At 40.5% G+C, this 27,696-nt stretch overlaps 1 protein-coding gene across 1 annotated transcript in view; it reads right to left on the bottom strand.

Annotated features, from left to right (window-relative positions):
- Positions 1–27,696, bottom strand: part of AVEN (apoptosis and caspase activation inhibitor) — a 191,634-nt gene that overhangs the window by 126,920 nt on the left and 37,018 nt on the right. Inside the window, 1 exon segment of the mRNA XM_047737058.1 lies at positions 15,032–15,209. Coding sequence (XP_047593014.1) covers positions 15,032–15,209 — 178 coding nt within the window.

The following is a 27,696-nucleotide window of genomic DNA, read 5'->3' as shown; positions in this document are numbered from 1 at the left end:
GTCGCTTTACTTATCTATAAGAGTGCCCTGGTATACAGTCCTACACACGAACACCCCAACAGACTCCCTCCCAAACAACATTCCCGCCAAGCTCTCCCGCTGTGGCCTCGTGGCCATACACGACATGAGCACAAGGTACAAATACTAAATGTTCAAGAATAGGTTTCCTGGGAGCAGTACCAGGAGAGCAGGCAAAGCAGAAATGAGTACATAAAAGCCTCGGGCATTACAGTACTTAATCAAGTGCCTAAATGGGAAAGAAAAGAGAATAAAGAAGCAGAGGTCTAAAGATAAAACTTGCTTCACAACCTGGCCCATTTCTCATCACCTCTGTACAGACAGAGAGCCCCAAACTACTTCCTGCTCTAAGTCAAGGTATGGGTAATTTCCTTAGCTAGTTCCCAAATCGCATTTATACCAAACGCCAATTAAATCTTCAAGGATAATATGAAAACTACTAACTTGCAATACCATTGATACATTTATCTCCTACAGTTAAATCTAGCCAACCCTAAAAAATTAGTTATCACTAGAGCCTCCAATCAAAACTCATAAAATAAAAAGACTAAGCTGGGATTCAGAAACACTTTGCAAGTTAAGTACTCTCTACATTACTATCAGAATCATCAAATCTCAAAAATGCTCAGTGGGGGACACCTGGGTGGCTCAGTTGGTTAAGCAGCTGCCTTCGGCTCAGGTCATGATCCCAGCATCCTGGGATCGAGTCCCACATCGGGCTCCTTGCTCGTCAGGGAACCTGCTTCTCCCTCTGCCTCTGCATGCCATTCTGTCTGCCTGTGCTCGCTAGCTCTCCCTCTCTCTCTCTGACAAATAAATAAATAAAATCTTTAAAAAAAAAAAAATGCTCAGTGGGCTACTGAGGTTCAACTGGGTTTATGTATGCCTATACATCACAACTTCTATGGCATCTCCAAGCCCTGGCATCAATCCTTCTTGTTTTTTTTGTTTTGTTTTGTTTTGTTTTTTCAGAATTATGGGGAGAAGATATCTAAATAAGAATTGCAATAGGTAATGTGAAAAATATTAACAGTAGTGATGTCTTGTCATGTTTCTGCATATAAAGCAGATGAATTTCATTTACACGTACACAGAATATAGAGTTTACACAAAGTATCTTTTTTGCTTGAGCTAATAATTACCAGTAGTTAAGGAAAACTCACTTCTATATTAGAGCTCCTGAGTACCTCTGTCATAATACAAGTCAGAGAGATTAAATGAATCCGTATTTTGTTTTCCAGATTTTTCAGTTTAAATGACACACGCAGCTAGTAACAAGGGTAATGTTTCCATTGTCATAACCAGACCAAAAGGTATCAAACTATCCAACAAAGATAATTTTTTTTTAAGTAGCCAAAGGGGTGTGTGTATGTATTGTGTGTTTTGTTCTTTGTTCTTTGTTTTACTACAAAGTGAGGGCAGGAGGAAATAATTATTCCCAAACTATGAAACAACACATTTTCTACACAATCTACCAGTAGAGCACAGCCAACTGTGGGCAGGAAGCAAGAGTTCGGCATAAGGAGTAATGGGTTTTGGAATCAGACTGATAGAAATTCATAGTACAGTTCCATCGTATACTAATTATGTGACATCAGGCAAGATAACTAACTTCCTTGAGTTTAATTTGCCTCCTCTATAAAATTGTCTAATACTGGGGCGCCTGGGTGGCTCAGTGGGTTAAAGCCTCTGCCTTCAGCTCGGGTCATGACCCCAGGGTCCTGGGATCGAGCCCCGCATCGGGCTCTCTGCTCGGTGGAGAGCCTGCTTCCCTTCCTTCGCTCTCTGCCTGCCTCTCCGCTGCTTGTGATCTCTGTCAAATAAATAAATAAAAATCTTTTAAAAAAAAAATTGTCTAATACTGACCTTGCAAGGTTACTTTGAAATTAAAATGTTATACTTAAAGTAGCAAATACCCAGTCAGGGGCTCTATAAATAAGAACTGTAACACATTTGTTTGTGCCTATACCTCATCAACCCCTATTCCCCAAATTAAGATAGTTACTGTTATTCAACCTAATCCAAAAGTTGGCCCTGATTTATTTCCCAACAATGTTGCCTTCTCCATTGCAAACTACTACAAACTACTACAATATCACATCCCTCTCCATCACTCACTCCCAACCAACACCCTCCACTCTGATGACCCCAAGAATTAGAAATCCTGTCCCTGGGGGAGGGAGGCGGGAGAAAAAGGAGGAAATTAAAGTATTTCTGAGAATAGTTCATTATTAAATCTGTTCTGGAGCAACACAATAACATAGTTAAAAAGCTAAATCTCCGTTCCAAAGGTGAAATGCAATTTGACTATTAAATCACTGCCATAGAAGTCACTTGAAATGTAGCTAATCATACACATACACACACACACACACACACACACACACACACACACACACAGGCACCTTCTTACTCAGTAGCCAACACACACTATAAGATAAAATAAGCATTTTGTAACTGATTAATGAGGAAGAAATTAAAGTCAATAACTGATGTTTTACCTTGTTTCACAAATGTAACTTCATTAACCCTATTTGTTTAATATAAATACATTTACTCTTCAAAAAAATGAACAGAAGAGTCAGTGACACAGAAATAACATCATTTATCATTTACACTTATATATGCATTTATAGCTCTGCAAGAAACCATAAATGAAAAAGGTCAATTAAGTATATGGTCATTACAGCTTGACCTCTTGTCTCAGGCAATTCTTGGCCTTATTCCTAGAGAGCTGGTTCCCCTAAACCTTTAGAGAGAAACAAGGTATTTGCATAGCCTCAAAATATTTCCCCCAAAATATTTATTATTTACTGTCATTGCCTTAATTTATGCCCAAAATTCCTTGACATTCCTCCCTCTAGTAGGTGAAGCTTAATCCCCACCCCCTTGTGTATGAGTAGGATCAAGTCACTCCCTTCTAGTGAAGAGAATGGCAACTAACTACACTGGAGAAACTTGGCAGATATCATCTTAATCAAATGATCAAAGTTAATATTGTTAGTAAGAAGTCATGTTGGTATCATGTGTCCACTGATATGACCCAACAAGAAAGACACATCATCATCAGCCCCCAAAATCTGTAACTTCTACCACCAAACCATGAGACAATATCAGAAGGACCCAAATTGAGGGACATTCTACAAAATACCTAAGCACTATTCCTCAAAGTGTCAAGTCCAGGTAAGACTAAGAAACTTACAAATTAGCAGAAACTAATCAGTTAAATAAATGCAGTGTGGTATCCAAAGTTGGAATAGAAAAAGAACACCAGTTGGGGAGGGGGTAACTGGAAAAAGTCAAAGTCCATAATATAACAATGTTAATTTCTTATTTTTGATAGATGTACTATGGTTACATAACATAATAACATTAAGAGAAGCTAGATGAAGAGTATATGGAACACTGCACTATCTTTGCAATTCTTCTCTAAAATCTAAGAAGTATTAGAAAATAAAATGTTCAGGGCACCTGGGTGGCTCAGTTGGTTAAGCAACTGCCTTCGGCTCAGGTCATGATCCCAGGCTCCTGGGATCGAGCCCCACATCAGGCTCCTTGTTCAGTGGGGAGCCTGCTTCTCCCCCCTCTCTCTGCTGCTCTGCCTGTGTCTCTCGCTCTCTCTGTCAAATAAATAAATAGAATCTTTAAAAAAAAAAAAAAGACAGAAAAGAAAAGAAAATGTTCAAAAAATAAATAATTGGTCCTTAATGTCACTTAGTAGTAAATGAATCCATTTACAAGATATTCTGCAACTTGACCACCTTTCTCACTTGTTGAAACAGATTCAGGTCATGCTACAAAAGGAGGTGCTTTTCACTGAGGACCATCTTCTTAAGACTTCAGGTCTTAAAAAGGAGACAACTCTAAGAGCAGATGCACCACATCACACCCAAAAACCGCACACAACAGCTTACTCATCCATTCTGCAAGCTTTATATCTGTGAACCGTGTGCTGTGCCATATGCTAAGGAAAAAAGATCTACCCTCAACAGACATACCATTCTCCAAACAGCAGAATGCCCGAAAGCCCAGGGGCCTAATCGTCTGACAGATGTGACTCACGTTTCTGCCACCGTGGAGGCAGAAATTCATGATAACAAACTTAGCATTCTATTAATTTTGGTTATTCACAGTTATTCATGATAAACCCAAACAGCACTATAAATTTTTATAAAGATTAAACTCTTTATAAATAGAAGGCAATGGGGCACCTGGGTGGCTCAGGAAATTAAGCATCTGGATTCGGCTTAGGTCACAGGGTCCTGGGATTGAGACCCATGCTGGGTTACCCACTGAGCAGGGAGTCTACTTGCCCCTCTGTCCCTCCACTCACTGATGCTCTCTCACTCTAACAAATCTTTAAAAGAAAAAAAAAAAAAAAAAAAAAAAAAACAGAAGGCAGAAAACTTTCTATAACCACAGAATTTGAAAGGTAGATACTAAAACCACATAAGTTATCTACCTAGCTAGCGAGTAGTAGATGAAGAGATGAAGAAAACAATTAAGCTTTCTAAAACTTCATGATTTTAAAAGACCAGAGGCAACATTCAAGAGACAGTAGTGACCCAGAGGCTCTCTACCAAGTTTTTTCCGCAAGTGCCAAGTAAACCTCTGAGAGGCAGGTTTAATCTCCAGAAGAATGCTCACCACAGAGCAGTATGTGGACACCCTCACTGTTCCATCGGAAACATACAGCACACTCAGTCACGACGTCAGCACGACATACTGATATTTCATTTACATCAATTCTACTCTTAGATAGCTGAGAATTCGGAGACCAATAGAGTATCTTCATAACAAGTCCTGCGAAGGCATCCTTTCCATTCCATTTCAGGTACGACGACACACTGGGAGGGAACACATGATGGAGTATCCTACAAGTGTTTTAATCTTTTGAGGATACTACCTTTTGCTCAGAAAAGGTATATTTAAAGGTTTTTCTTTTTTTCATCTAAAATATCCAATTAGTTTATGACATTGGCTTTTCTCTTGCTTCAACAATGTTGGATGGAATAGGCCCTAGGATGATTAGCTTTTCTCCCCCGTCATACTTACATAGCATATTCTACCCCAACAGTTTGTCTTTCTTCGCCCATAAAATAATTAACTTTGGTATAGCACTTTATAATTTTTCAAATAATTCTCCAGGACCCTCACAACCACCCTGTACTAAAGCAAGGCAGGTATTATTTCTAATTCACAGCTTTTAAATGAAATTTTTAAAAGGTTTCAAGAGCTTCACTCCTTTAAGAACATGTACCTAATAAGTGACAGCCAGAACCAAGACACAGATCAGCTGACAGCCATCAGTCAAGTGCTCCTTCCATTCTACCACCAGAATACATTCCCTACACTGCAGTTACACTACACTGACTTTAAAAAAAAAAAAAAAAAAAAGATTGTGAAAGTAAAAAACTTATTTATTTATTTGTCAGAGAGAGAGAGAGAGAGACAGCGAAAGAGAGAGAACAAGCAGGGGGAGTGAAAGAGGGAGAAGCAGGCTTCCCACTGAGCAGGGAGCCCGATGCGGGGCTCTATCCCAGCACCCTGGGATCATGACCTGAGCTGAAGGCAGACACATAAGGACTGAGCCACCCAGGCAACCCTTTACTTTCACAATCTTAAGGATTATTCATCTTAATCCCAATTCAGAGCCTCTAAATTCATCTGTTTCACACTTTTTATATTACAAGAGGCTCTACACTGACCTCATTAAAGGCTTTGCCAAAATAACTTTTATTATTATTAAAGATGTATTTATGTTAGAGAGTTAGAGAGAGAGAGAAAAAGAGAGAGAGAGAACATGCAAGCAGGGGTAGGGGCAGAGGGACAGAATCTCAAGCAGACACCCCCTTCGTGCAGAACCTGATGCAGGGCTCAATCCCAGGACCCATAAGATCACCACCTGACTTAAAACCGAGAGTCAGACATTCAACCAACTGAGCCACTCAGATGGCCCTCTTTTTTTATTACTATTATTACAGTAGCCTTTATTATAAAACTTGGACTTTCCCCATTCTACTTTTAAGTACTTTACACAAAGTATCCCATTAACAATCAGGCTTACTCTTCTTGACATGATGAAACCTTACATGCCAGTTTTAGATCAAAATTCACCATCAAGTAATCTCAGTGTAATATTACTATAATATCAATTATAGTCAGGAGAATGAGGAAGGTGTTCGCTCTCTCTAGACCCTTATCAACTTCCACCTAAACAGGACGTTGATCATGAGCCTTTATCTGCTCTGCTTCCCCAATCCCCCCTTTAAAGGATGGTGTTGCTTTTTTACAAGGAAGCCTGGGTCTATTAGGGAGGAGACAGCAGCGGTGGAGAGGTACGTGCTAGATGCTGTTAGATGTGGGAGCACATTGCTTTGAGGATGTAGCTAGTTAGACGATTCACACCCAAAACAGTATCAGGGACACAAGTCTAACCCAAAAAGATTCACTAGTATCCTCTCTATATTTCTAGTAAGAATAACCTAAATCACCTAATAACCTAAACATTCAGTTCTTAAAAATGAGCAGGAGACCCTGTAGTCACTGCTAGTGATCCAGTGGCCCAGCTCGGCAACAGGAGGACCAGAAAGGTGGCCACAACAGCCAAAAGTGGGGACTGTGACAAAATGGCTTCTCTGGGACCAAAATCTGTCATTAAATCAAGTATTATTTCAGTGACTTCAATTTGCCACGAGACAAGTTTTTAAAGGGGGACCAGTCACACTGGGTAAAAGGCGGGTTCCCCTGGAGATACTAAAATCCAACAGGGGAACTCCCTGACAACAAATTTTCATATAATGGAAGCACTGAACAAATGAAAGACAAAACCTGTGGAAATAAAAATAGAGCTAACACCAGCAGCTCTCTACACAAACCACTCTCTAATGAGTATGAAACGTCTCTCCAGTGACTGATGAGTATTCAAAATGATGTAAAAACAGATCCTTGTGTATGAAAGGCTTGCCAGCTGATGCAATCCATGGTGACATAAAGGATTAGAAGATAAAGGTCAAGCACAAAATATTCAAATGAAAACAACATTACACAAAGCATGAAGGGATCAATATTTGCAGGGTCTGACAGTACTGAATTTGCTAAAAAGTTTATAGAGACACCAGCCAAAAGCATAAAGACCTTCTAAGACTTTTCAAGGAGGAAACTGAGCAAAAAAGAAAGAGAAGGAAGAAAGAAAATAAGGTGTGAGTTAAATTAAGAAACTAAACAAGAAGAAAGACAGAAGTGCTACAGACACTAAAACGAAATCTCTGGAAAATTGAATGCTGAAACTTTGGGAGGAGTTAGATGATCAGACCTGGAAAAGACCCACACTTCTGTTTCTCAAATCGTGGAGATGTAAAATGGATAGGAGTAATTCTATTTAAAGAAAAAGCTAAGAAGCACTAGACTGGCCATGTAAGCCAAGACTGGGAACTTTCAATTATGGAACAAAGAAGTGAGGTGGGGAGGTACCAAGGAGAGGTGGGGGAAAAAAAAAAACAGCGCCAAAAGAAGTCATGGAGGATGAACAAGAATCCCTAAACAAATGGAACTGGAAAGGTCACAGATCTGAAGGAAGAGGGAGAGGAATTAAAGCCATCAGAGAAGGTACAGTTTCATGGCAAGAAAGTGAACGTGCATGGGGGAGAGGCTCAGGATGAAAAGGACGCCACTGGGCCAGTAAGAGCAGACAAAGGAGAACCTGCAAGGAAACCACCAGAAACATGCAGTGGCACAGAGACCAGGAATCTGGCAAACCCATTTCCAGGTATTTAGTTACTTTTTATCTTTGGAGGTTTAAAAAAAGAAAATCAAATTAAACCCACTTCGATGTCTGCCTATAAGAAAGGAAAGATTTTTTTGTGGTTTTACATTTTTCTTGTTGTTCCCAAATGTTTTTTTTTTTTTTTTTAGTGCATACATAGTTCTGTTTCTGTTATTTCAAATGATTCAAATACCAAAGGGAAGGTTCGTCTACTAAACGGTCTTTGTGATGAGAATATATTAGTAAAAACTGATAAAATGCATACCACAGAAACAGAAAAAAAAAAAATGAACTGAGTCCACAGGGACAAATTCAGCCATTCTGCTGCTTTGTGGGCTGCTAGAGGGAGAGGTTTTCTTTTCCTGTTCAGTCCGAAGGGGCGGGGTGGGGGAGATCAAATGCCATTATAATTAAAATCTACCCCCATCAAAATTAACTTTTCATAAAATTACACTGTAGAAAAAAATATAATAACTTGAAATGAAAATATGCATGGACAACTATGCTGACCAAACTGCAAGCTAATCGTTTTGTTTGTATTTGTTCCACTGAAAATAAACAGAGCTTACAGACTTGCACATAAGAGTTTTTTTCACATGTTTATCTTCAATATTGCTCCAGTGCATTCTGCTCACACTGTAAACATTTTTTCTAACTCTGGCTGTCTGTGACTTCTTGAAAGGAATACATAGAGCATATGGCATGAATTCAATGACTCACCACTGGGGGGGCGGGGGAGTGGGTGGGGAGGGGCAGAAAACTTGCTTAAGGAGCTAACATCTTATGCCTGAACCTAAGTGAGAGTACAGTACCATTCTCAAAGCTGGTGAAACATAAGTTAGAACTGCAACAACACTGTTCAGAAAGAAAAGCTGTGGGCGCGACTGCTTCAGAGCCTTACAGAAAGAGTCCTAAAAAGATCTCGTCTGAGGACTCCCAATCCTACCAGCAAAAGTATGACTTCAAACAAACTAGTCCCCTCTTCCTTTATCCTCCACTTGGAAAAATAAGATGCCACTACCCACGACCAGAGACCAAAACAACACAGGCAGCGCCTACATGATGAAGGCCTCAAGGTGCCGAAAAGGACTGCCTCTTCCAAAGTGTTCCCCACGGTCTATGAGGGTAACTGAAATCCTATCATGAGAAATCCATTTTCAGGCTTTCCTTGTCTAGAGAGACACATAAAAGAATAGGTAAGATACAATTTAATTTTTTTTATTTTATTTTACTTATTTGTCAAAGGTAGGGGGAGCAAAAGCAGGGGGAGACTCAGGCAGAGGGAGAAGCAGGCTCCCTGCCAAGCAAGGAGCCTGATGCGGGACTCAGTCCCATGACCCCGAGATCATGACCCAAGCCAAAGGCAGATGCCCAACCAACAGAGCCACCTAGGCGTCCAAAGAATATTCAACAAACATGAATAAAGATCATCCAGGTCAAGAAATAAATAGCTGTCAACATCACAGAAGTCCCCCAACCCTGACACCTGCTATACACCCCTCCCCAATCATTAGCCTTCACCTCTCCCCTAGAGGGGACAACAATCCTGAATTTTACCGTAATCATTTCCTTGGTTTCCATTTTACCATTACAAATACGGCTGCCTAAATAACACAGCTTACTATTTTCTTGTGTGTGAACTTCAAGTAGAATTATACAGAGGTATTTTGTGGCTATGTAATGCTCCTTTTACTTTACAGTATGTTTGAGAGACTCAACCTCGTTTTAATGTACTCATTCCACTATGAATGGACAGCTCAGTGGCTTTCACATGTGGTTCTTCTGACCAGCATCACTGCACACACTCACACTCGTCTCCTGGCACAGATGTCCTAGAGCTTTCTAGAGTGTCTCCCAAGGGTCCAAGAGATGAACCTTCGAATTTACTAAAAAATGACAGTACGATCTTCCTAAGTGAATACATACACATATGTACATATATGCCAACATACATACACACCAGCTGTGTGTGCAGTAGAAATTCCCTCTTTCAATTAATTATAATGTAAATCCTACGAGGAAAGTAACAAAACATTAAGCTAGATGTATTCTTACCAAAAGGTCCATCCTCAAAATGGCATTTGAGAATTGGACCAGAGGTATACACACCACACAGCTGATCCTAGAATATAAAATAATGCTTAAAGTCCAATCACCCTCTGTCTCCTGTCTCTCTTCAGTACATTTGTTTAGCTAAGCTGTAATCGTGATTAAATCCTACTCTCTACCCCTCTTTACTTGCACACAAAACAGCAGAGCGAAAGAGGGAACAACACCCTTCTTCTTACCTTAACGTTCATGAACACCAACTCTAGCGGGCCTCGAGTACCACCCAGCAACCCAGCCACAGTTTCCTATTTCATTCACTCTCCCACCATTAGACAACCATTCTTACCTTCTACTCTCTCACACTTCTAGTACCTCCTTGGTGACCCTCACTCACAGCATTCTTCTTTCACTAAGAAAACAGAAGCAATTAGAAGGGCCTGTCGCATCAACCTCCCTACCGGTATCCATGCCTCTATGTTCTGGCCTTTCCTCTGATTACAGTTCAACAACTGTCTGAGCCCCGAGCAATGGGCACTCCCACCATCTGTCCAATAGAGTTTCCATCACCACATGTGGACCAAAGAACATAAACCCAGTCATTCTCACCTCTTCCCACATTATTTTTTGCCCTCTCTTCCAGACTGCTCTATCAACAAATAAACATGCAGTGATTTCTCCCATCTTTAAAAAAAAAAGGTCTTGAAAAAAATTAATTAATTAATTAAAATTAAAATTAAAAACAGGTCTTGACCCACTTCCCCCACCAGTCCATTGCTCTCCTTTTGATAATAACAAGACTCCTTAAAATTAGGAGTTATTTATACTTGCTGTCTCCAATGTCTCTCCTCCCATATTCTTTTTGAATTCAAGAATGGATTTATCCCACCACTAACAAAACTACTCTTACTGGGGTGCCTGGGTGGCTCAGTGGGTTAAAGCCTCTGCCTTCAACTCAGGTCATGATCCCAGCGTCCTGGGATTGAGTCCCATGTCAGGTTCTCTGCTCAGCAGGGAGCCTGCTTCCCTTCCTCTCTCTGCCTGCTTCCCTGCCTACTTATGATCTCTGTCAAATAAACAAATAAAATCTTTAAAAAAAAATAATAAAACTACTCTTGCCAAGATCACTAGTAACCCCATGTTGTTAAAGTCAAGTGTCAATTTCTAGATGTCATCAAGTGCATTTGACACAGATCCCTCCTTCCAGGAAACATTTAAAGATACCAGTTTCCTGGTATCTTTTTCCTCCAGCCACTCACACTCAGTCTCCTTTTGCTGGTTCCTTCTCATATTCATAAGCTCTAGACTTATGAATTCATAGACTAGACTGTGCTGCCCAGTGCTCAGAACTTTTCTACTAATAACTCCCTGGTCATCTCATGCAGTCTCGTGACTCTAAGTATCACCTACAGGCTGCCAGCCCCCAGATGTGTATCTCCAGGCCAGACCTGGATCCTGCACCCCAGAGGTCTTCATCCAGCAACCAGCGAGGTATTTCCTATTGGATGCTATGCTGGGGCTCTTACATTTGCCCCTCCAGATTCACCCTCCTTCTTCCTCCTCCCTGTTCTGCCCTAAGAGGCTGATCTATATGGATGACAGCAACAGGCTCTGTTTGCCTTCTGGCTGCTAGGAGGTTAGGATTCTGGGAAGCCCTGGCAGGAGAATAAGGGGGGGGGGGGGGGGCAGTATAAGACCAGAGTATTTATTCACCTTCTCCCTCCCTGGAGAGTCACCTTCACTGGCTAGATCTCTGGAGCAAAGGTGATTGACTCATCCTCTCAAGGTCAACTGCCCTATAAGAATCTCTCCCCCAGAGTTTCAGTGACGAGGGATAGTAACATCTCTGCTGTTGCCTTTCCTCCCAATGCTCTACGATCTATGCGCTCTCCCCACATCCTGCCCATACTTGTGTAAGCAATGTCTTTGTTAAAAGTTCCTTCTAATTCTATTGAGGGTGCCATCTAGGTCCTACAGGAACTCTGACTAACACAGACGTCCAACTGGCATCTCAATGATAACACATGCAAAACTGAGCACCTCCCATGGTCTTACCTATCTCAATCAATGGCAGCTTCCTTCCTGTAGTTCTCAGGCCGAGAACCTGGCATCATCCTCATACATCTTTTTACCTCATACCCCACATCCTCAAGCCCTGTATGCTGTTCCCTCAAAATAGATCCAGAACCCAGCCACGTCTCACCAGCTCCATGGCCACCACCCTGGCCACGGCCACCATCCCCACTTGTTTGGGTTGTTGCAATAGCCTCCCAGCTGGTTTACCAACACAGCAGCCAGAGAGGTCCTGTTAAGTTAAGCCATATCACACTTCTCTTCAAAACCCTCTCATAGCTGCTCATCTCAGAGTAAAAGCCAACATCTTTAATAATAATCTACAAGCCTCCCCGTGATCTGGCCCCATATGCCTCTCTGACCTTATCACCTACTTGCTCACTTTGTTCCAATCATGCTGGTCTCCCTTGCTATTCTCTATACTCCTGTCACCAAGCCTTTTAACTTGTTATGCCCTTGGCCTACAACACTCCTCCCACAGATATCTTCAATGCTTGCTTCCTCACTCACCTTCCTCAGGCCTTTATTCAAATGTCATCATCTCAATAAGACTTTCTCTGGCCACTCTTTCTAAAATTATAATAGCCTCTCCCCACTTCATCTCGATCTCAAGCAGTTATCACCATTTAGCATCTTACATATTTGCTTTTCTTTACTGTGTCTCCACGCTTTAGAAGGTCCACTCCAGGAGGTGCGTGTTTTGGTCTGCCCTGTTCTTTGCCATATGCTCAATCTCTAAAATGGTACCTGGAAGTAGCGGATACTCAAATAATTGTTTAATGAACCACAACCAGACACCATTCAGTCAGACGGCAATAGTTAAAAAGTCTAACAGTACTACATATGGCCAAAGATAGCGAACACTAGGAATCCTAGCTCATCTCCACTTTGGAGAGCAATTCGGCTAGATCTAGAAAAGTTGATGATGTGCACATCTAACTAGCAATGTACTTTTCTGGGTTATGTATTTATTTATACAGATGAATATGGTATACTAGAAGTCCGTGACTCCAAGGAGTATAGTCAGACTAGCTGGAGAATATTAATATTTTAGGATCAGAGAAGGAAGTCCATCCCTCAAAAGCAAACTAATACAGTCCTGCTCCTACAATGAAGAGAACATGGAGGCTCTTCTCAGGCATAGGACATGGTGAAAAGAAAATGATCAACCACCAGAAGAATGGGGAAAAAAAATCAAAGCACATATCAGAAGATGTGACAATTGTGATCACCCAAAAAACCAATCACAGATGAGTCACCTGGAAAGAAATCAGCAAGCAAAGACAGACTACAGGAAAGACATAGGAGACCCAAATCATGTTGGGTTTTAAACTGTAAATAAAATGCTAACATAAGTAACCAAAATAGTACGCCACTGGGCGTAAATGCTAGGTCAGACTCGAACTTTGCATTGCCTTCAAACATTCATGCAGGATCTCTCACAGGCCAGACACGGTCCTAGTAATGGACTATACATTTGGTTCAACTAAAACCAGGTAGTTCATGTGTTAACCTTATTGCACCTACTTCAAGCTTTCCCTACGTCCTTTCGCAGAACCGCCAAGAGAAAGAGAAAATAAGCAGCCTACCTTTTACCTTTCTCCCACCTTGAAGAAAAGTGCTAATAAGCCTGTAATTGGCCAAAATTCAGGTCACCAGATGGTAGTACTCATCTGACCGGGAAGAAGAGGAGTCACCAGTCCCTGAACAGTCCGTGAGTTCGATGCCCTCAGCAAACACCTCTTCTAAGAGGGTTACCGAGTGGTGGTGGGGGGAATAGAACATAATGACACCAGGCTGAACCTTGCTCTTCTGACTCACACTCACATACTCTCTCCACTTAAAATTCTCTTTCTCCTCAAAGGGTTTAATTAAGTCAGAAGAGAATTCATCACTTTAGGATGCTTAGTCTGGTACAGGCATTCAAAAATATAGGCAGAGAAGAAAAAAGACAGGTTGAACTCAACAGCAACATAAAAGTCAGGAGGAAGAGGGAATTTAAAGCAAACTGTCTGAAAATCTTCATTTTATTTCTCTGCTTCTTAACTCCTTATCCTTTAAAATTTTTTTTTTGACCTGGTAATATTTTGTTGTTGAGGTCATCGTGGACTCTCATAATACTTGTAGTAACAACACAGAGAGATCTCCCACACTTGACCCAGTTTCCCTAATGATAACACTGTGCAAAACTACAGTATAATATCACAACCAGAATATTGACATACTGATATTGATATAACCCACCAATGTTGTTCAGATTTTCCCAGTCTTATTTGTAATCACTTGTGTGTATGTGTCTTAAGTTCTAGACAATTTTATCACTTGTGTAGGTTTGTGTATCTACCACCACAATCGAGAAAATGATCAGTATCAGGACTAGAAGGACACCTCATGTTACCTTCTCATAACCACATCCACCAAACCCATCCCTAACCCCTGAAAACCACTAATCCATCTGCCATTCATTCTTTCAACCCTCATGCCACACCCTACTGGAAAGTAGCCATCTGTACAACCACCCCTATTCCATTCTCTCACTATACTCCTACTCTCCAGCCTCACACAGCTGCACACTCAGGGTGGATTCTGTCTTCAAAAAGAGCTGGCCAGAGAAGGAAAGGGTGTTGCACCTTACTGATAGAGAAAACCATCCAAAAGCAAAACAGAAGGGTTTTCACGTTCAGGTACACGGGTCTCTTCTATGTGCATATCCACTAATATGCATATTCCTGGCTATAAAAGAGGAAAGAACACATATTCTAGAAGCTTCGTAAAGCTTTGTATAAACATAAGTATTGATTCCTATGAAATCAAGGAAAAGACTTCTATTTTCAGACTACCCAATTTAGAGGGGCATAGTGCAGCATTTTTCACTTCCGTAAAAACTTTCATCCATTTCAACCAGGACTTAAGTCCTTCTACATCGGTATGTGGAATCCCTAGCTTCCACTTAAAGAAACATCTTTCTTCCTTACAAGCCATTAGATACGCTGTCCTTTACTCAAATTTAAAATCCAAAGGACAAAATGAACTGCTAGTTATTACAACGCAGTTTTAAAAGGAACATAAATAAAAGGTCTGCGGGACTCTCGGAGCACTAAAGCATATGCATGCGAATGGGATTCATACCTGCTGAGCTGAGGAGAACACTGAAGTCTGTTCCCCTCTGTGATTCTCCGCTTTCATTATTGACCTCTTTTTCAATATCTTGATATCGATCCCAGTTAGAGACGATCTTTCTTTTAGAATAATTTCCCTGTTCCTCATTCTCTTCTCCATAGGTCTCTGCATCACTGTCATCTTCAACCTGCAATCATTAGAAACAAATCAGTACGCAAGCAGTGGAAATTTAAACCTCAGCAGCCTTAGCAGTAAAGTAAAACCAAACAAAAAAAATAGTACACCAGTATCACGATGAAGAGCACATTGGTAGACCAAGCTCTCTGAGGATACTAAGTATTTCAAAAGGACCCCATTATATCAGAATGTACTTTCAGGGCAAGCTTTTCCTTTAGCTTTGCAGAGGAAATTTGGCAAGTTCCTGCCAAAAAATCTGTGTAACTGATAGGGCTAACATCTACCCCAGTGTACGCTTTTTCAATAGCTGTTTCAGCTCATTGAAACAATCAAGGCTATATGAGTCTTAAACTTAGAGGACTTTAGGATAGGAATCAACCATTTTCAGGGGCACTTGGGTGGCCCAGTCAGTTGAGCATCTGTCTTCAGCTCAGGTCATGATCTCAGGGTCCTGGGATGGAGCCCCACATCCAACTCCCTGCTCAGCGGGGAGTTTGCTTCTCCCTCTCCCTCTGTCCCTCCCCACCATTCATGCTCTCTCTCTCACTCTCTAATAAAATCTTAAAAAAAAGAAAAAAAAATCAACCATTTCAAAGCCTACCTACTCCCAGAAATCGGCACCACATAAATACCTCAGAAACAACCTGCACTCCCAGAAATGAAGGGAAGGCAGGAATGAAATCTGACCTGCATAAGTTTACATGTAAAATGACCAAGGTTGCTTGGAATTGGTAATGATTAAGGTTTTTGCCAGCTGGTGCAATGGGATCTTTTAGTTATGGAAAAGAAGTTAATCCTTTTTTTTAAAGATTTTATTTATTTATTTGACAGAGAGAAATCACAAGTAGACAGAGAGGCAGGCAGAGAGAGAGGAAGGGAAGCAGGCTCCCTGCTGAGCAGAGAGCCTGATGCGGGGCTCAATCCCAGGACCCTGAGATCATGATCTGAGCTGAAGGCAGAGGCTTTAACCCACTGAGCCACCCAGGCACCGGTGAAGTTAATCCTTTTTATGCCCAAGAATGTGGCTTGAGAAAACTGAACTGCTACATAAGAAACTGAGGCAAAAGTATATTATTTAAAGTAATTAAAGATAAATAAGCAAATAAAAATACATAAAATATTATAAGGAGGAAGAGGTGGGAGAGAAGAGAGAACAGTTACGGAACTTAAATCCTCACCTTTCATTTCTGGAAGACAATAGGCTAAATATTGATTGGATACATTCAAAAAAATAAAGTCACTAGAAATAAATCATTTCTAGATGCTGCACAAAAATTTGTTATACAGCTAATTTTTTTTCAATTTTAAGGATTAGTTTTTAAAAGTATTTTGAAAGTTTAAAAAAAGAAATCAACCATTTCAATTTACAGATTTTACAAACATGGTAAGTTTTATAAGTTTTAAATGGAACTCTGCTCAGATGCATTCAAGAGCACAGCTTCCAGTCTTGGGTATTAAAAGAGAGCATGCACAAAAATGCAGAAGGTGAAAAATTATAAAAGATAAAGGGTCTAGTTTCTTCAATAAATCATTTGCAAGAGAAAAACTGCTGGGGGAAGAGAGATAAACCTATAGATTGAAAGACCTTACTGGTCACATAACCATTTGTAATGTCAGGAACTTGCCGGATATCGGATTCAGACAATATAACTACAGATAAAAATCACTTATGAGGGGGCGCCTGGGTGGCTCAGTGGGTTAAGCTGCTGCCTTTGGCTCAGGTCATGATCTCAGGGTCCTGGGATCGAGTCCCACATCGGGCTCTCTGCTCAGCAGGGAGTCTGCTTCCCTCTCTCTCTCTCTGCCTACTTGTGATCTCTGTCAAATGAATAAATAAAATCTTTTAAAAAAAATCACTTATGAGACAATCAGAGAAAGGTGAATGACTGGATATTTGATTATATTGAAGAAATACTATTATTTCACATATTTATTGTTTGGTGTGATACTATATCCTGATTTTTTTAAATGTTCTTATTTTTTTGGAATAAATATTGAACCACTTGTGAATGAAAAGATAGGGCATGTGGGATTTCCTTCAAAATAGTGGGTGGATTGGGGCGCCTGGGTGGCTCAGTGGGTTAAGCCTCTGCCTTCGGCTCAGGTCATGATCCCAGGGTCCTGGGATCGAGCCCCACGTCGGGCTCTCTGCTTAGCGGGGAGCCTGCTTCCTCCTCTCTCTGCCTGTCTCTCTGCCTACTTGTGATCTCTCTCTGTCAAATAAATAAATAAAAAGAAATCTTTAAAAAAAAAATAGTGGGTGGAGAGGAAATAAACCAAGCATAATTGATAATCCTATTATTCTATCTGCTTTCCTATGTATTTGAAAGTTTCCATAATAAAAAATTAAATCTCAAAAAGGAAGATGCATGTAGAATCTAAAGAAATGGTTCAAAGGAGTATCCTAAAGATTATAAAATCTTTATCAAGAGAAAAACTTGGGGCACCTGGGTGGCTCAGTGGGTTAAGCCTCTGCCTTCGGCTCAGGTCATGATCTCGGGGTCCTGGGATTGAGCCCCGCATCGGGCTCTCTGCTCAGCAGGGAGCCTGCTTCCACCTCTCTCTTTCTGCCTGCCTCTCTGCCTACTTGTGATCTCTCTCTCTGTGCCAAATAAATAAGCAAAATCTTTTAAAAATAAATAAATAAATAAAAATAAAAAATAAAAAGAGGAAAAACTTGTGAAATATACTACAACAACCCATCTATAAAAGGACATGTTAGTCTAGACTTTATAAAAAAAAAAAAAGTTTCTATTACCACAAAAATGGGACATGTGCATTTGAGAAATTGAGAGGACAAGACAGTAAAGAAATAAATAAAAACCCCACATTCTCATCACTTGAGAGTAGGAGCACCACTATTAACGTCTTAGAAAGAAATCTGCTAGTAAATGCACTATCTATATATTTACATAGACTTTTTTTTGTAACAAAAATTTTTTTCATCAAAATTCTGAATCTCTCCATCTCAGTTAATGGCATTTCATATAACTATCTGGACTATTTCCAAATTTGCCTGGCCCCAAAAATTTCCTTTAGAGCTGGTTTTATCCAAGCCAGTATTCTATTCAAGGCCATGCCCTGCAGTTCACTGTTTGTCCCTAAGTCCCTTTGAATCTAGCACAGTCTCCATTTTTACAACATTGATTTACTGAAGAGATCAGTACAGGTAGAGTGCAGAAGGATCCATCTTCTGTCTGGCTGCTTCCTGGTGGTACTTACTCATAGGAAATAGTGGATTAAAAAAATATATATCTAAAAATCTGAATGCCCAATGAAGTTAAATATTTTTTTTGGGCTAAAAAATATTGGTTGAGAAGGTGAAAAATTATAAAAGATAAATTTTTTTTATCTTTGTGACTTCATACATGATCTGTTGTTTAAATAATAAATACCAGCAACATTCTGAAGAAAATAGCTTCCTAACTGATGTGGAACTGGGGGCCAGAAGTAGAGCTGAAAATCCTAGCAGTGTTCAATCTGAGAAAATCCAATATTCCTTTGTTGGCCCACTGGGTAAACATAGTTCAGAGACTTCTCTACTTAGTACAAAATTTCTTGACATTGTTGTAACACATAGTAAAAATGTGGCCTGGGCAGAGTGATTAGCTTGATGTGGAAAAGGATGATGGTCTGAAACACCTGAGGAGCTACTAACAGTGAAACAAGCACCAACATAGGAGGCAGGAGACCTGGGAAGAATGAATGGCCCTGCACTCACCATCATGTAATATTTACTAAGTGTTCATGATGGGCTGGGCCTCACACCACTGAATGACCCACTAATCCCCAACCTAGAAGAATCACTGAGAGATGATCTCATTACCCCCACCCAACTGCAGAGACGAGAAGAGCTGCCATTAGCCTCTCTCACAAGAGGGTATTAAAAAGTAATTGAGTGTAGAACACATTTGATGTAAATTAGAGAAAGGGGTATCTTAAAAACTCCTAGAGATTTTACATGTGGTTCATTTTGCAAAGATCTGGGAAAATATACGCAAATTTCCAAAATAGAAAGAATAGAACAAATAAGGAAAATACTAAAGAAAGCTATATGAAGGGACACCTGGGTGGCTCAGTTGGTTAAGCAGCTGCCTTCGGCTCAGGTCATGATTCCAGCGTCCTGGGATCGAGTCCCGCATCAGGCTCCTTGCTCAGCAGGAGCCTGCTTCTCCCTCTGCCTCTGCCTGCCATTCTGTCTGCCTGTGCTTGCTCTCTCTCCCTCTCTCTCTGACAAATAAATAAAATCTTTAAAATAATAAAAAAAAGCTATGTGAAAACCACAAAGGCATCACTATTATGTTAATATCAATAAATTATTAATATGCTAATTTTGCATACTGAAAAATATAGTATACTGATGGAAAAAGTTAAAGAAGATACAAACGTAAAAACAGCTGCACTCACAGATTAAAAGAATATTGTTAAAGGGTGCCTGCGTGGCTCAGTCAATTAAGCAACCGACTCTTGATTTCAGCTCAGGTGATGACCTCAGGGTCATGAGATCGATCCCTGCATCAGGTTCTGTTCTGAGCTGGAACCTGCTTAAGATGCCCTCTCCCTCCCATTCGTGTTTTCTCTCCCTCTCACTCTATCTCTCTCCAAAAATATATATATTGTTAAAATATCTACAACTAGGGGCTCAGTTGGTTAAGTGTCTGCCTTGGTACAGGTCATGATCCTGAGGCCGAGCCCCACACCAAGCCTGCTTCTCCATCTCCCTCTGTGCCTCCCCCTCTCCCCACTCATGCAAACGCTCATGTGTGTACTCTCTCATAAATAAGTATTTTTTAAAAACCTATAACCTCAAAGCAATCTACAGATTCAATGCAATCCCTACCAAAATTCCAGTGGCATTTTCCACAGAAAAAAAAACAACCTAAAAATGTGTATGGAGCCACAAAAGACCCTGCAAAGCCAAAGCAAGCTTAAGAAAGAACAACAAAGCTAGAGGTATCATGCTTCTCAATAGCAAACTATATTACAAAGCTATAGTAATCAAAACTGTATGGCAATGGCCTAAAAATAGACACATCAATGGAATAGAACAGACAGCCCTGAAATAAATCCACACATTTAGGTTCATTTAGGACAAAGGATACACCATGGGGAGAGGACAGTCTTTTCAGTAAGTGGCACTAGGAAACTGGACAGCCACTTGGAAAAGAATGAAACTGGACCACTATCTCACACCATACACAAAAGTTAACTCAAAATGGATTAAATACTTCAGTGTAAGACCTGAAACCATAAAAATTCTAGTGGAAAAACGTAAGGGTAAGCTCCTTGACCTCAGCCTTGGCAATTTTTTTGATTTGACTGCAAAGCAAAGGCAACGAAACAAAAATAATAAACCAGTGAGACTCCATGTCCTGAGTCATGTACAGAACTGTTGAATCACTGTACTGCACACCTGAAACTAATATAACAGTATGTTAACCATACTGGAATTAAAATTAAAAACTTAATTTTAAGAAATGAAAAGGCAACTTCTAGGAGAAAATATTAGCAAAATCATATTAGCAAATCATATCTGATATGGCCCCTCCTCCCATAATGGATTTTAAAAAGCAATTTAAAACAATATGTGCCTAATTCTATTTCCATATATTATGGGCCCAACAAAACATTTGCCAATAACAGCACAAAGGAGGTGGGTGAGCACTGAACTGCCCTGCACTAAGGGAAGGACTCAGTATAGGAACTCAAACACACAAACAAAACTAGGAATAGGAAATAAGAAGGCTAGTATAACAAAAGCAATAAACATATGCTTATTCTTATTTCCTCTCTCATTCTTTGAAAGATAAGATTATATAAGGTAATAATGGTAACCCTGTATTATTGGCTTTTGTAACCTCTAGATGTAATCTATGTAACAATAATACCACAAAGAGGGGCATGGGGAATAGAGCTATAAGTAATGTCCCTGTACCTTACTAAGCTGGCACAGATCTGAAGCAGATTCTGGTAAGTTAAAATGTATGTAGTAGGACCCCAGAGCAAGCACTAAGGAAATGACTAAAAAAACCAAACCAAAACAATTAAAGGAATTTAAATGTTACATTAAAAATATGTATGCAAAAGAAACCGCAAAGGAGGAACAGAGGAACAAAATCTACATGAGACATACAGGAAACAAAAAATAAGGCCCAGACATAAATATCTGACCGTGTCAATGGCGACATTATATGTGAATAGATTCAACAATCCAGTCAAAAGGCAGGGACTAGCGAAATGGAGGTTTTTAGATCCAACTATATACAGTCTACAGGAGACACATTCAAAGACAAATATTATAATAAAGTCCTGAAAGCCAAAAGACACTGTATGCAAATAGTTCATAAAAAAGAGCCAGAGTGCCTAGGCAAGTATCAGACAAAATGACCTTCAAAGCAAAAATTATTATGAAACAAAGGAGGACATTACACAATGATAAAAGGGTCGGTTTAGCATGGAGATGTGACGACTAGAACATATGCTCTCAATAATCAAGCCCCACAATATATGCAGCAAACACTGACAGAACTGAAGGGGGAGATTGTTCAAACAGTAGTAGATGGTGTGTCAGCACCCGCCTTCAGTGATGGAGACCAACTAGACAACAGCTACCATAGGCACCACAGAACCAATAAAAAGATTTGCTCACCACAGCCATACTGCTATTTAATCTACAATAGTAATTTACATGAAATTACAAACTGCTTAATTTAACTGGCCAGTCTATGAACAGTATGTTTGGGCAACACTGTTTTTTAAGTCTCCTCTTACCTTTTCTTTCAAAAGAGCAACCATCTGCCAAAAGAGTATTTAAAGATTATCTTTATCCTGAAGAGCCCTCAGATAAGCCACTAAAACTTGGGAAGTTACTAATAGCACCTAACAACTAAATAAGAGCCTATGTAAAGCCTTTAATACTCAAAAACCCAACTTTTCAAGGTCCTTGTTTACTTTCTGCTGGAGTATAGGGGCGTGGACATGGGTTTTCCTGCTTTGAACCTAACTAATAAGGAGGTCGGAAAACAGTCAATCTCACATTTTTCAACAACCTCCTGTGTTCCTCAGAAAATTTAGTTGCACCATAAATGGGGACAGGTGGGATAGAAAGATAGGCAAGAGGACACATTTAAGGAAACCTTCCAACAGAAAGTCACTGGGAACTAATTTCAGTAATTAGGTAATAATGTCAAATATTATCCAACCCAAAGTGTTACAACGTGTGAAATTGGAAAATTATATTAATTCACCTTAACCTTAATATTTTTTTAATTTTTTAATTTATTTTTATTTGTTAACAAGCTTTAAGATAGATCATTACTTAACAGTCTAATTGCCAACTTTTATATTTGTAACCCTAATGAGGGTTGACACTGCACTACTTTAAAAAGTTCTTTTTAATTATAGAAAAAATTATAAACCATCATAATTAAAGAGTTCAATGACAGCTTTTGGTATTAGAAAAGTGTGCTAGCCCTGCACCCCAATGTTTCTAGCAGCAAGGCCAACAATAGCCAAACTATGGAAAGAGTCCAGATGTCCATCAACAGGTGACAAGTGAATGGATAAAGAAGATGTGGTGTATATATATATAATTGAATATTATACAGCCATCCAAAAAATGAAATCTTGGCATTTGCAATGACATGGATAGAACTAGAGGGTATTACGCTAAGTGAAATAAGTCAGTCAGAGAAAGACAATTATCGTATGATCTCGCTGATATGTGGAATTTAAGAAACAAGGCAGAGGATCACAGAGAAAAAGAGGAAAAAATAAAACAAGATGAAACCAGAGAGGGAAACAAACCGTAAGAGACTCAATCATAGGAAACAAACTGAGGGTTATTCAACAGGAGACGGTGGAGGGATGGGGCAACTGAGTGATGGACACTAAGGAGGGCACATGATGTAATGAGCACTGGGGCTTATAGAAGACTGATGAATCACAGACCTATACCTCTGAAACCAGTAATACATTATAATTAAAAAAAAAATAAGTATGCCAGCAAAAATAATTTTTATGCAGCATTTCAAGACGCTAAATTTCTATTAAAAATTGAATGAAGGGGCACCTGGGTGGCTCAGTGGGTTAAAGCCGCTGCCTTCAGCTCAGGTCATGATCCCAGGGTCCTGGGATCGAGCCCCACATCAGGCTCTCTGCTCAGTGGGGAGCCTGCTCTCTCCTCTCTCTCTGCCTGCCTCTCTGCCTGCTTGTGATCTCTGTCAAATAAATTTTAAAAAAAATTGAATGAAAATATTTACATATACACTATATACCTAATATACAGATAAACTAATAAGGAGGTTTCCATTTGCCATTGTGTATTAAGTAAAATATACATTAGAACATGAGCACATTTGAAATGCAATACATGGCATATATAGCTACATTATCTACTGAGCCCAGAACAATGTACACAGTATTTGAACTGCAAAATACTCTAGCCAGCAGGAATGGGAAGAAAGTGGTCCAAATTATCCTCAAATTCAGATGTTTCTCTAGAAGAGAATTATCTACATCTTCTTTTCTTGTCCCTCCTCGTGATCAGTATATGGGAAAGAAGAAGTGACAGAGAAAATGGTACCCCAGTCCTCAAAGTAGCTGCTCAATGACACTTCTGCCAGACCTCTTCACTCATCCCCAGTCCTCATCTTTCTTTTTTTTTTTAAGTTTATTTAAGTAATACTCTACATCAAACGTGAGGCTTGAACTCAGGACCCAAGATCAAGAGTCACATGCTCTACCAATTGAACCAGCCAGGAGCCCCTCCAGTCCTTATCTTTCTTTCTCCAAGTCCTTTTATCTTTCTCATCTGTGTTATTTTGTTTCTGAGAGTTGGCTAAAAAGAGAAGGCACTGAAAGGTAATTACCATTGGCTGGCAGTCTATACAGGAACTAGCGTATGAGATATCTTATTGTAAAGACCTTAAGAATTATTACATCTTAAGAGTTTATGCTTCCATAATTAAGGGCAGTTTGGAAATCAGACTGCAGTAATTTTCATAGGACTAAATGATGATTTCACACTACACTTTGTGGAACTCCTTTTAGGAGGTCCTTGTGCAAAAGAGGGTAAGTGGCAATAGAATCAGTCTCATTTTATCTGTTTTACAACGTGAACTTCATGTAAGAATTCAGGCTAAAAAAGGTTTGTGTGTGTGTGTGTGTGCGTGCGTGCGTGTGTGTGTGTGTGTGTGTGTTTAAGATTTATTTATTTATATGAGGCATGGAGGGGCAGAAGGAGACAGAGAAAATCCCAGCAGACTCCCCACTGAGCCCAACACAGGGTTGATCAGACAACCCTGAGATCATGACCTAAGCTGAAACCAAGAGTCCAAGAGCCACCCAGGCACCCCTAGACTAAAAAAAGTTTTTTTAAAAACTACTAAATTAGTGCCGCCTGGGTGGCTCAGTCAGTTAAGCCTCTGCTTTCAGCTCAGGTCATGATCTCAGGGTCCTGGGATCAGATCAAGCCCGGCACTGGGCTCCCTGCTCAGCAGGGAGCCTGCTTCTCGCTCTCCTGCTGCTCCCTCTGCCTGTGCCCTTGCTCTCTCTCCCTACCTCCCTCTGTCAAATAAATAAAATATTTTTTTAAAAACTACCAAATTAATCAAATTTGCAAGTCCCAACCTCCAGGGAAAATTCTATGAATTAGGTTAACGTCAACGACTTTTTGAGTAAAGAAGGCACTAAGTGGAACTATAAAGACCATCTGCTTCTTGGTGTGGTTCTGATGTAGAAAAAAGTCAGCATTTTGCTTTGTGAATCCACGGACACACACAACAGAGACACACACAATAAGGACTGCAAGCAAAAACTTTTCTTAGCTCATCATTTAATTAAAAGATTTTATATATTCAAAAATATCAACCTTGATAGGAGGGCTGCACATAGACACTGAGCATATTCCTGGGCGAGCTCAGTTTACACCCCTCACTCACCTTGACCACAGCTGCCGACAGGTCACTTTCTCCTAAGGGGGCAGGTGATGGGTCATGTGTTCGTGCCTTTACTTCCTCTTCCCCAGGGTTGCCATGCATGGCCTTAGTGGCCAGATTTCCTTTCACGGCCACAGTTAAATTTCCACTCCTTTTATATACCAACACAGGACTGGCTTCCTTGGTTACTGAGGTTTTAATATCATCACCTTCCACTTTCCAGAAAACTCACAGACCATGAAATAGTTGGGTTTTGTTTTAATTTAGCCAACTTTAAGACACTCCCCAAACTCTCAAGTCAACAGCAGGAGAGAAGTTAATTAACAGGGAAACAATTACTGAACTAGAAGGAACCCTCCTGCCCTCGGGTGAGGTCACGTGGAAATACAGGGGGCCAGTTGACCTATGCCTGAACCCGGGATGAGGTCTTCTACCCAAATTAACCATATCGCATCCTTCCTAAGCACAGACTTCCAATTCCTTAAACATTACTCTCTGTTCTACATTTCTTAAATGCCCCACAACCTCTTTGAGTTGTTATAATCAAAATGAACTCACTAGGAGTGACGAGGCCATTGCCGCGGCCTCTGCACCACAAATTCTGAAAATAAAATTAAGATTAAAAAGCACCTGTATTTTTAGTTCCTTCTCCGGACACATTTCTTTCTTTAAATATAACTTCAAATGGTACTTATCTTCCATCTGTCTGTCCTACAGTATATCTGAAGAGGGCTGCTTTCGTTCCTTGCAAACATTCCAACACTACTGCCAACATTCCTCCAACAACTAATTTTTTTAAAGATTTTTTTCATTTATGTATTTGACAGAGAGAGAAAGAAAGAGGGAGAGTGTAAACAGGGGGAGTGGCAGGCAGAAGGAAAAGCAGACTCCCCGCTGAGCAGGGAGCCTAACTTGGGACTCCATCCCCAGGACCCTGAGATCATGACCTGAACTGAAGGGAGACGTTTAACCAGCTGAGCCACCCAGGCATCCCTCAACAACTATTTAAGTAGTTAAGGGGTGACAGTCACCAGTTCAGCCACTGAGAGTAGAAAAACAAATCAGACAAGGTCTTGCGCCTTAAGAACCCAGAGTCCTATGAAGAAATCAAAGAAGCAAAACATATACTTAAAGAAGCGCCATATGTGTGCATGTGCATTCCTAAGATGTTATAGAAGCACCGAAATAGCACCAGCAATGGAGGAAACAGAGATGGAAGAGAGCTTCAGGACTAGCCTTGTGAGCCAAAGAGAAGGAGGAGGAAGGCATTTCTGGTTGAGGGAACCATACAATTCAGCTTCAGTTGAATTTAGCTGTGGGCATGTGGCCTGAGAGGAATCCAATGAAATCAGCACCTGCTATCTCCTGCTGGAAAGCAGTTCCCAGGATCCAAGAGATTTAGCAAAGAAGATGCTTGTAACCACAGGATAACAGCTGTTCAGAACAAAACCCAGAGAGGTCAATGGGAAGATGTAACAGTAGCGGCATGTTTTTTTTAGCCAAATGCCCCACAGAAACCACACAGAGCCAGTAGGATAGCATGATCAAAACTCCATGGCACACTTCCATTCGAACCTGGTAGTAAGCTCTCTCCGCAAAGCCCCAAGCATGGGCAGGTAGGAGCAAGTCAACAGCCACAAGTCCTGTATGGTACCTGTGCCTGAGAGAGGAAGCAGGGGGAGTCATGGGGAGTCAGGGGGACGTCTGACAGACCTGAGCACCCCCAAACAAACAAGAGGCACTCATGAGGAAGTGTGCAGGCCCACTGAGAACAGGAGCCGGAAATGTCGGGTCTTAGGCACACTGATAGCTACGGGATACAAGGAGTTCACAGAAAAGCCTGAAGGGGCCAAGTCAGTCTGGGCCCCATGAGCTCTCGGCAACAACTGGCAAAGCTTCTCACAGGACCCAGCTCCACTCTGAATGGAAATCACCGCGGGTAGAATCCAAAGCTAGCGGAAGAGAGTCTGGTATCATTTTTCAGTAACAACCCACAGGGCTCCTCGCTCCATCCTTTTCCTTCTCCGGGTTCCTATCTCATCCTCATCGATGTGATTTTGTTTCAGAGAGTTTGATAAAAACAAGAGGCGTGAGAAAGTCATTCCCATTGGTTAGCAGAATCACGAACCTGGGCCAGAACCACTCTTCTGTCCATTCCCAGCTCCTCAGATGCCTCCACGCTCAGCATGGAGTTTGCTTGGAAGATGCCCGCTCTCTGCCCCTCCCCCCACTCAACAACTTGCTTGCTCTCTCTCTCAAATAAATAAATAAATCCCCCCCCCCCAAAAAAAAGTCCCTTCTCACCAGCTATTTTGGGACATTTTTCGCTTAAGATTTTTTCCTGCAATGTTCCTGTTGCCATGTAGTTACCAATTTTAATTAGATGTCATCATGAAGATAAGTGATTTCAGTAAGCCTTATTCAGAAATTCTAAAAGGACTGTTCTTCAGACTGAACCAGCCAGTGTCCCTAGGGTCAATAGAGTCTTGATTTTTTTTTTTTTTTTAATGAAATCATCTAGCCTTCTCCAAGCCTCAAAATAGGCTTTGCCAGTAGACA

Source organism: Lutra lutra, chromosome 7 (assembly GCF_902655055.1).
Source record: "Lutra lutra chromosome 7, mLutLut1.2, whole genome shotgun sequence".
Taxonomy (NCBI): domain Eukaryota; kingdom Metazoa; phylum Chordata; class Mammalia; order Carnivora; family Mustelidae; genus Lutra; species Lutra lutra.
The sequence above is the reverse complement of the archived record's forward strand: the minus strand, read 5'-3'. Positions and strand labels throughout refer to the sequence as shown.